This window comes from Anopheles arabiensis, chromosome 2, assembly GCF_016920715.1.
Source record: "Anopheles arabiensis isolate DONGOLA chromosome 2, AaraD3, whole genome shotgun sequence".
Taxonomy (NCBI): domain Eukaryota; kingdom Metazoa; phylum Arthropoda; class Insecta; order Diptera; family Culicidae; genus Anopheles; species Anopheles arabiensis.
This window is the reverse complement of record NC_053517.1, coordinates 24,832,259-24,842,297: the sequence shown is the minus strand read 5'-3', so window position 1 is coordinate 24,842,297 and position 10,039 is coordinate 24,832,259. Positions and strand designations below refer to the sequence as shown.

Sequence of the window (10,039 nt, the reverse complement as noted above, 5' to 3'; positions counted from 1 at the left end):
AAGTAAACAATAACAAAACTCACGCAAATTCCGAGTATAATGATTCCAAAACGTTTGTTTTGATTAATCTTGTCCCTGCCGGAAACGTTGCCACCCCTGCACGGAGGTCGGTGTCAAACCGCGCACCCGTGTCCTAGACCTAATGCCATCTCGGTGTTTTTGATACAGCGAGAAAGGAGGAAACCCTTTACGCCGCCCTGTACGCAGCAACACGCACGATGATCCGCACGGACAACCCGCACGGACGCCCGTCCAGGTGCGTTGGCTAACATGCGTGAAGACGATAATCATCAGCACGAGAGTGTCTGCATTGAGACGGCTGCTGGGCCGTTAGCCGTTTGATCATCGACGCGTAGCGCGATTACGCAAACTGTTGTTGATCTTGAAGCGTGAGGACGGCACGATAGGCTGCTGTAATGGGTAAACGGGGAGGGAAGGGAATTAACTAACTGCCTAATACGGCTGCACGATACGAGACACAGCGAGATACAATGTGTGACCAAATCATAAAGAATTATAAGTCTCCTAGCGATTGGCCATTATCAGCGTTGCTTTTCACCAGAAGCATGCAAAAAGATGGCGCGATCTTTGCATTTGCGCCGATCGCGTGTACACGATCCACCACGATACGAAACGAACCGCCATCCAACGAATGCTGAATTTACCTATTTTATCAGAGCTTTGTGAGCTGAAAATGTCAACAAAGACAGGAAATCCCGGGGAAATTAGTATCGACAACGTGTGCTGAATGCTACACGACACGTGTCGTTTCGTTTAACGGTTTGGCTGTTGACATTAGATGAGCTTTTAAATAAGGAGATAAGTTTTCATCAACACTTAGTTAAGCATTTTTAACTTACTAAATAATGAGAATAAATAATGTGAATCATCACTAAAAACAGCATTTTTGCTACAATTATTGACTAGACAAGCTTTTGTATTTAGCGAGCTTTATTGTAAAAAGCTCCATGTTGAGCGACAATGGCCTGCTGCGATTCGGGTAGCTCGGGTAAGTAATGCTGCCGTTTATATTTTATTCTAAAGCCCGCTTTACTAACTTTAATCACATTTGCTACAATAATGAGTACAATAATTCGAAGGATTGTGCGATGAATTAATGTGAAATGAATTTAAATAATTCTATCCTGACCTTATCATCCGGTTACCACACTGCCAAAGTGAGGGACGATCTGTGACTGTGGTGCGTGTTTGAAGGCAAACGGGAAAAAATAGCTTCCAGTGCTGTAGGCAAACGGACAGCCTCACGGGCAGTAGTGTAACTAATTAACTTCCGTTGTATGTTTAACAGAAATAGACACGTTTCCTCCCCCTTGAAAGTTCATCGCACAAAGTTTAGCGCGCTAAACTTGCTTAGACGGTAGGTGGTCGTAACACTTTTATCTGTTGTCATTGTAATCGGTCGGCACACGTTTTGTCGAATTTAATAGATCATGATGCCCGATGCGTTCATTATGCATCGAGAGCGTTTCGGGTTTGATGATCGCCGAAAAATGTCCTCCACGTTTGCACGTTTGCCATTTTTCCTTCTTCTTCTTCTTCTTCTTCTTCTTGCAGACAGTACACGATGCAACACCGATAAGACCACCGATTCGATAGGGTTTGACCTTCAAACGTCGCGAAACCCTCATCACGGTACAACCATCCCACCAGGAGGAGGACAGTTGTCTTCTCCACTGTCCAGTACAGCATTGTTCCGATTGGCCGTAACTACCGGTCGGTTTTTCAACAACACCGTCCCTCTGAGTCGGGGCGCTTCGGGTCCCGCGAAACGCGTCTGTTTTCATCTGACGTCATGCGCAAGTGTCCCGAAGTCGGATTGAAGTCAGTCAGCCCCTTCGGTCGGTCGGTCGGTCGGGCATGTGCATATAAAGCAACCGAACGCTGGCAGTACCATCAACAGTCATCCGTTCGTTCTGCCAGCGAGTGCACGTGTGTGTTTCAAACGTTTTTCCCTTTCACTGTCGTCGATACTGTTCCGGGTTCCGTGTACCGGGTGTGTGTGTGTGTTCATGTGTTTGGCGTAGGCCTTGTGATCTATTCGACACACAAAGGAACGATCGTGTTGCATCCTGTGCAAAAGGTGCATTTCTGTTGTCATCGCAGCCAACGAGCCAGACAAGCGCATACAAGTGAGTGATTGCTAGTACCCAAGTGACTCACACGAGGGGGAAGATAAAGAACCGATCCAAAATGGGAAGAACGAACGCACGGGGATCGATCGTTCGATTGCATCTCGCGTGCATCGTTGTTCTTGTTGTTGCGCGTTATCGCTCTGCAAGGAATATGATATGATATCGCGCCCTCACACAAACGCACCGATCTGATCATCTTTTGTTGCTTCTCGGTTATCTCGTGCGTGTGTGTGTGTGTGTGGTGCTATCACCGATCGGTTAGGGATGAGATAATAAGAAGCGTTAAGATCGCGGTTTGTGTCTGGCTGCACTTTGTGTTTGCCTACCATATAACACCCGACAAGTGCACAGATGGCGATCAGCAGAAGTTGTTGACGATCTTGTAATCTCGTGTTTTGTCGGTAACATGTTTCCCTTTCTCGCTGTGTCCCTTGCTCTGGGCCTGTTCGATCTGAACCAGTGCCAAAAGTGGTTTAAACGGGGAAAGGGAGCGGGTCGGTTGTTTTGGGATTTTGCTTTCTATCCCCCCCCCCCCCCCCTGCTGACACATTCTACAAACGCAAACAGGTAGATCGGTGTTTTCACTGCGTGTTTTCGGGCTTAGGGCCGGATGTGCAACAAGTGTGGTACGAGCGTAAAGGGTTCACATATGCAGCAGTACGCGCGATGATGAGGAGGTTCGACTAATTGTTTTGCGCGGGGGAGAGTTAGGGACTGATGTTGAGGGTGTTGCAGTTGCTAAAATAGAGACGGACCAGAACTAAATTTATCTAGCGTCGATCGGGCGAGTATGACGGCTTGTGTCCGGTAAAATGACACGGTCAACCACGGCGACGCGACCGGTTGCAATGATGAATGGAAAATACCAGATAGTTGAACATTGGTTTTTTTAAAAGTATCGTTTAAGCTATTAATAACGTACATTGCGTTGCTATTAATAATGCTGGAGGTAGTAGTTCGTTAAGCTGTTACAGAATTGCTACACGTTTGGTTCGGCATTGGCGCAGGTGAGTGGCTGTTGGACAGTGTTTGGTCATGAGATTCTACAAGAGATCACTCTATTAGAGGTAGTGTGGGGTTTGGTTTAGGCCCCTGGAACTACAGGCCTCAACTCTCTCTTATTTAAGAGGCGATGGGACTGTCGAATAAGAGGTGTGTTCAAATTACAGAGGTTAAAGGTGAATGAAAAGTCGATGCAAACTAGAAAGAGACAGAACATTTAGTATGCAGCCTTGACTGTTGCTGTAGGAAACTGCGAAATGCGTTTGTAGATTTGAGCATACAACATTCAATAACCATGGCAACACCATGCACAAATACATGGGTTTTCCCGCAATTTATTGGTCGGTTCTCATAATTTTTTGATTGCTTCCCATAGATTTTTGGTGTGTTCCCACGATTTATTGGTCGTTTCCCAGAATTTTTTGGTTCAATTGTATTGCTATCCAATCGGACGATACCAATAAATTATGGGAAAGAACTAAAAATCTATGGGATACAATGAATAAATCGTGAAACGAGCCCAAAAAAATATGGGAACCGACCAATAAATCGCGGGAAACCCTGTAAGAGGGGCACAGATTTCTGAGGTTTCTCCAAATTAGAGAAACAAAAATGTACTGGAAATGAAGAGACTGTGGCAAATGGTCAAATAAAAGAGGTTTTTCTAATTGGAGAGGTTTCAAATAAGCGAGGGTTCACAGTAGTTATTTTACTTAGCATACGGATATGGAAAATAACTTCTCACATATCAATCGTTTTTATTTTCATTCTCATTGCATCTTTTTTTTAGAGCTGATTTCTATTTAAAAAGCTAAAAGCTGAGAACTTTATGATTGGTTTATATTTTAAACTCTATATTTTAAAAGCTTATAATTAGTTCCCATTACATAAAGAAAAATATTGAATCCTCTATTTTCTAATTTGTCTAATTTGAATGCAACATTGTATAGCCTCCTTCGATGCCACCGCTAAAACTCATCACACACGCAAACCCAATGATTTAGAATAAAAAAGAAAATAAGTGTTGAAAAAAAAACGGACGAAAAGGATAAAATGAACCTTAGAAACAAGCTTGCAATAACACATTGCTCGATGATAAGCAAGCTTAAACGATCAACCGCCCTATTGCAAGGCTCAATTCCCGCAACATTCACTCGCGCAATTCCCCTCCTGCGCTAACACGCCTATTTAATGCGTTACGGGTCTGATCAAAGCAGGCATACGCTTCGGGCGCAAATGTTACCGTCGGAGGAGGGGGGGGGATCCGTTGATTGAACGAAGCACCCAACAAACGGCACCACCAGCACCACCATTTCGCGCATTTGTTGATGGAATTTTCTGCATAATGGCACTCAACGATACTTATCCAATTGAGATGGTGGTTTAGGTAGTGAACGTTTGAACCAGCAAAAAAAAAAACCCATCCCGATCAGCGCACACATGCTACTTACTGAGGAGGGAGAAGAACCGGGATCAGTTTGGTGGAGGCGCTTGGTACTTGATCCGTTTTGGGCGTTTGGGGCAGTTTATTGGCGGTCGTGGGCCGTGTGGAAGAGAAAGTACCAATTTTGAGCGTAATGTTTCGCAAAGTAAGAAATGGTTCAATATTTGATACAATTCCATGTAATGGTTGTAGCATTTTGTTTGCTTCATCTATGCAACGGCAGTGTACGTGTTGCTGCTTGGGAGGAAGCACCATGCGACCCCGACCGTTGAAGGTCATGTTCAAGAGAGACACAAACACGCAGGTTAGGCGCGGACACATAAATGGGTATCAATTTTCTAGTAATTGAGCGTTTAGGTACAACTGTGCACTCCCCCCCCCCCCTTGTGCATGTAGATAAATGCACTTCTCTCCCCTTTGAGACGAGCAGGCCGTAAACAGCCATCAGCTGGCCCGTTTGCCCATTTGCCCGTCTGTTCGGTGCGCAAATGTGCATCAACAGATATAGACAACAGCTACACACATACACACACATGTGCATCTCGGCTACCCAGTTGTTGCAACAACCGCGGGATCGCTGACACTGCGCCACTGACAGTAGTCGTGTGAGTCGAGGTGAGCAGTAGTCGTCCCTCTAGCCTTCACCGAGACCGTGGCCACCTGCCCGTCATCATCAGCTGGTGCTGGTGTGGTGGTGGATAGTGACCGAGTTAATTTCCTCTCACTCACACGGCCACTCCTCCGTCCCCAACCCATCCACCGCCCACGACATCAGGTACGGACCGCGGTTGATGGATTGACAAACGACATCACGACGGTACATCACCGGCGTCGTCGTGCTTGCGTCTAGCTTCGCGCAAAGAAACGACCCAATGCAGTGCGCAAAGTGGCATGTTTTACGAGGAACGAATTAGGTATTAGTGTGGGTACACGCATCGGGTATACGGAATAAATTATCATAACCTCATGAACGCGTGTGCAACAATAAATCGTACTGTTTGGCAGGGGAAACCTATACCTATAAATTAAATGCACTGGAATGGCGAAAGTACAGGGCAAATAATGGTAAATGGTGCGAACTGGAACGATGTGCATTAGATTAATAATGGATCGTTGTACAGGTTTTACGCTTACTAGTATGAAACAGTAGGAGAAAAAACGGTGGAATTTTTATCCTGTTATTCCCTGTGGATCTCTCAACATTCAATAAATCAGCTCATTTTAATAATTAAGTATTTAAGTATTTAAAATCTTTTATGATCATCTTTTATGATTCAACTTCAAAGTTTTTCTTCCTGCTATATAAACTTCTTATTCTTGTTATGGATTTTCTGGATTTTTACTTCATTTGCTGCCCATTTCTCTTTTACACTCCCTATTTACTGTACATGTTGCTGTTGTTTGTTATGTTGTTTTATATTTGCCAATCTAGCACATGATTAGCATTAGGCTGAAGTTTTAAGTTTAAAAAGCTTGTTTTACCTGTTAAATCATACTTTTGTACATAAATACACGTCCAAAACCAATGCATATTGTTCTATTTTGACTATTTCCGCTTCTAAAACTGTATAAAAGTTAAAATAAATTAAATTATTGCAGAGATTAGATCTATAAATGTCTTTTAATGCACCTTTCATAAAGGTTTAAGAATCAGTTTAAACATAAAACTATAGCAATTGTTTGTCAGTGGAAGTACAGATATTCCCCAATATTTATGCTTTTAATGCGGACCAGAGGCAATAGCTTATCACGAATATTAGCGTGAGTCGAATTATAGCTAATTTAAACAAAAAAAAAATGCTTGAAGAGGTAGGTTTCCGACACTAAATTAGTTTCTTGATCTGATTTCCACAGAAAATTCTTTTTCCTACCATTAAAATGGTTTTCTCAACATTCTACCATAAGAGAATTAATTAAGTTTTTGTTAAATGATGTGACAATTCAGCTTAAAATTAGCTTAAAGAACTGTGAAATTTAGAATATCGCGTATATCGCATATCGGGGAGCACCTGTATACATTAACCTTTAAATATTGTTTTGTGCAATGAGTTCTTGAATTTGGAAGGGTTTAATAGGTAAAACTAATTTCCTCACACACTTTTAATGTAGAAGCACTGTAAAGGGGATGTTTAATTTCATCCAGCAACGTACTATAGACCACTTCCCTCAGTTTACACTCTCACGCGTCCTCTACTCCACAGCCTAATCCGCGTAGATGCAACACAAAGATAGTGGACATCAAATATTAAATCCCTCTATTAGTGAGACTATCCGACCGAAATCATACCAAAAACACACACAAACACGCCCCAAAATCAGTGTCGCACGTGATTCCAAAACGAGGCCCTTACCTTACCGGGACCCACTCACCCGACCTGTTGGATGAACAATATTTACCGATTGTCTCGCGGTATTGGTCAGACAACTACGCAATTTCTAAAGACCGACAAAGGGGTTTGAGTGTTCCGGTAAGCACGGCTGAAATGTGCATCGTGCGGATCGGTCGGCCGATCTCCCGCGTCCGGCTCACGGTCACCATCCTAAATCGTACTAATCAAATCGTACTAGCACCTACACCAACCAACCCGGGACCAGCCATCTTTGCTCTAATGGATGGCTTCTGGTCGGCGTGATATCAATTAGCAAAGCCCGCGAAACTTCATCCCGCGACGGGTGACGGATTTTTCACACCTAACCGGGGTGGGGTGGGCCCTTGGGAGGGGCCATCCACGCGGGGATATGTTCGGTGCTTGAGAGCCGATAAAAGATGGAGCAGCAGCGGCTGGCGCTATCAGTCTGGCAAGTCGCCGTGTGTTGTACAGTAGCAGCTTCTTGAATTATTATTTGAAATTTGTAAAAAAAAACAGGGCATTTTCTACACTGGTCAAGATGGTTGGGTGAGTTTTCCGGGCAGAATGCAGTTCAAAAATAGAATGTTGCACATAAAGAGACGAACCCGATCGTACCCATGAACTTGCGATCGGTCACGGACACGTGTGTGTGTGCGCGCGGTTTTGTGGGAATTCCGGAAATTCCCCCCACGTAACAGTCAAACAGACCAGAATAATGATCGTCTCTTTCTCATCTGCTTTGTTTCGCCGGTCGTAGAATGTCGCGTACGCTGGAACTGTCGCCCAATGCGCACATCAACAAGTCGCTGCTCGACAAGTACATGGCCTTGCCGATGCCGGACGGTAAGATTCAGGCGACGTACATCTGGATCGATGGCACCGGCGAGAACGTCCGCTGCAAGGACCGCACGCTAGACTTCATCCCCCAGTCACCGAGTGGTAAGCGGTCGATCGTTGTGTTTTCATGCGTTCCAACCGCTTAACCGGATTCTTCCGATATTCCTCTCACAGAGCTCCCGATCTGGAACTACGATGGCAGCTCCACGTACCAGGCGGAGGGTTCGAACTCGGACGTCTACCTGCACCCAGTCGCGATCTATCGCGATCCGTTCCGCCGTGGCAACAACATCCTCGTGCTGTGCGAAACCTACCGCTACGACGGCACACCGACCGAGTCGAACAAGCGCAAGGCGTGCCTGGAGGTGTGCGAGCGGGCGGCCGAGGAGCAGCCGTGGTTCGGTATCGAGCAGGAGTACACGCTGCTGGATGTGGATGGCCGTCCGCTCGGCTGGCCGAAGAACGGTTTCCCGGGACCGCAGGGCCCGTACTATTGCGGCGTCGGTGCGGACAAGGTGTACGCGCGCGACATCGTCGATGCGCACTATCGGGCCTGTCTGTACGCGGGCGTGAAGATTTGCGGCACGAACGCGGAAGTGATGCCGGCCCAGTGGGAGTACCAGGTGGGCCCGTGCGAGGGCATCCAGATCGGGGATGATCTGTGGATGTCCCGGTTTCTGCTGCACCGCGTGGCGGAGGAGTTTGGTGTACGTATGCGCGGCGCTTTTCGTGGAGGATGTTGATTTAAAGTGTACTGTTTAACTGTTTCGTTATTTTCCTTCCCCCTGTTCCGCTTATTAGATCGTTGCCACGCTCGACCCGAAACCGATGCAGGGCGACTGGAACGGGGCCGGTGCGCACACGAACGTTTCCACCAAGACGATGCGCGAACCGGGCGGCCTGGCGGAGATCGAAAACGCGATCAGCAAGCTGGCGAAGTGCCACGAGCGTCACATCCGCGCGTACGACCCGAACGGTGGAAAGGACAACGAGCGTCGCCTGACCGGAAAGCACGAAACTAGCTCGATCCACGATTTTAATGCCGGTAGGTGAAGCGGGAGTTGGGTTGCATTGTTTGCGTTGCTGGTTTAATACTCACTTCCTCTTGTTGCAGGTGTCGCTAATCGTGGCTGCTCGATTCGTATTCCGCGTGGCGTTTCCGACCAAGGGTTCGGCTACTTCGAGGATCGCCGTCCCAGCTCCAACTGCGATCCGTACAGCGTGGCCGAGGCTATCCTGCGCACGATCATCCTCAACGAGTAAGAGACGGACCGACCGGTATCGTCGTTGTCGTCGTTGTCGTTGGACATTCCACAAGCCTTTTGGAGAGTTGTATTTCCATGCCTGCACCGTGAGGAAAAAAAAGGAGAGAGGCGAAAGAAAAAAAAAGGATGCATTCAGTAGCTACACACCGACACCGATCAGTTGTACGATCGGGTTATCTTTTTTTCGCTCTGGTTATTTTATGTTTAATTTGTGTGTGTATCATGGCTTTGGCTGCCTCCATCTCCTGCTCCCTCTATCTTTCTTGTGCCGTTTCATAGTTTATAGATTGCGCGATTGAGACACAAGAGCGCACGTGCATTACATTGAATTAGTTTCTCTTACCTCAAGCCCTCAACACACACACACACACACACACTGTGTAGTGGGGCGAAGCCTGTGTTACAACTTTTGAATTTATTCACAGTACGCAACGCGCAAGCGAAACCAGGTTGTTGATGTATCTCGAAAACGAAATAAAAGCCCAATGTAATAATAGTAACGCATTTACGCGTGTGAGAGTTCAATTCAATTGCGTGTTCGTTGCAGCGCTGCGGCCTATGTACAACGCACCGATAACAGTCAGTGGAACGAGTAGTTACTGTTCAGCGCCTACTCCATTCACATTCGGGATGACACACGCGGGTATGTATCTAATATGCGCAAATCACTTGTGTCGCTTGTTTACCGGTAATTACGCCAACGGTGCAATTAGAGCCATTTGCAATTTGCGGCACTGTGCATCGCGTGTGTGTAATCACCGGTGTGACACCGGCAGGGAAGGAACTATGGTAATAGTACACACTTTTTGAGCCACAATACAGTACGCACATCCCACAATGTGCCGTGATGTACTTGAACTTGAACTTGGAGAGTTTTTGTGGGTGTGTTTGCGGGTGTGGGACGAACAAGTAAATAGTGCAAAAAGGAGCGTTAAAATGGTAAGAGAGGGGAGCTTTGCGTATTGACGCAGTTCGCATGTTAATAAG

At 46.2% G+C, this 10,039-nt stretch overlaps 1 protein-coding gene across 2 annotated transcripts; it reads left to right on the top strand.

The window, feature by feature from the left end:
• Positions 1–1,905: 1,905 nt before the first annotated feature.
• Positions 1,906–9,556, top strand: LOC120895037 (glutamine synthetase 2 cytoplasmic). 2 transcript variants are annotated; one of them, XM_040298026.1, is made up of 5 exons: positions 1,906–2,150; positions 7,708–7,889; positions 7,962–8,494; positions 8,589–8,832; positions 8,902–9,556. In XM_040298026.1, the coding sequence occupies exons 2-5, from the start codon at positions 7,709–7,711 to the stop codon at positions 9,048–9,050; spliced, it is 1,107 nt and encodes a 368-aa protein (XP_040153960.1). In that variant the 5' UTR covers positions 1,906–2,150; position 7,708; the 3' UTR covers positions 9,051–9,556. The 2 variants fall into 2 exon arrangements, with proteins under 2 accessions (XP_040153960.1, XP_040153959.1); XM_040298025.1 differs by lacking the exon at positions 1,906–2,150 and adding an exon at positions 7,373–7,496.
• Positions 9,557–10,039: the final 483 nt, after the last annotated feature.

Bases quoted from the DNA above. Each gene is read 5' to 3' on its own strand.
- LOC120895037 (XM_040298025.1), top strand. The intron at 8,495-8,588 runs GTACGTATGCGC...TCCGCTTATTAG, and splicing joins GCGTGGCGGAGGAGTTTGGT to ATCGTTGCCACGCTCGACCC. The intron at 8,833-8,901 runs GTAGGTGAAGCG...CTCTTGTTGCAG, and splicing joins GATCCACGATTTTAATGCCG to GTGTCGCTAATCGTGGCTGC.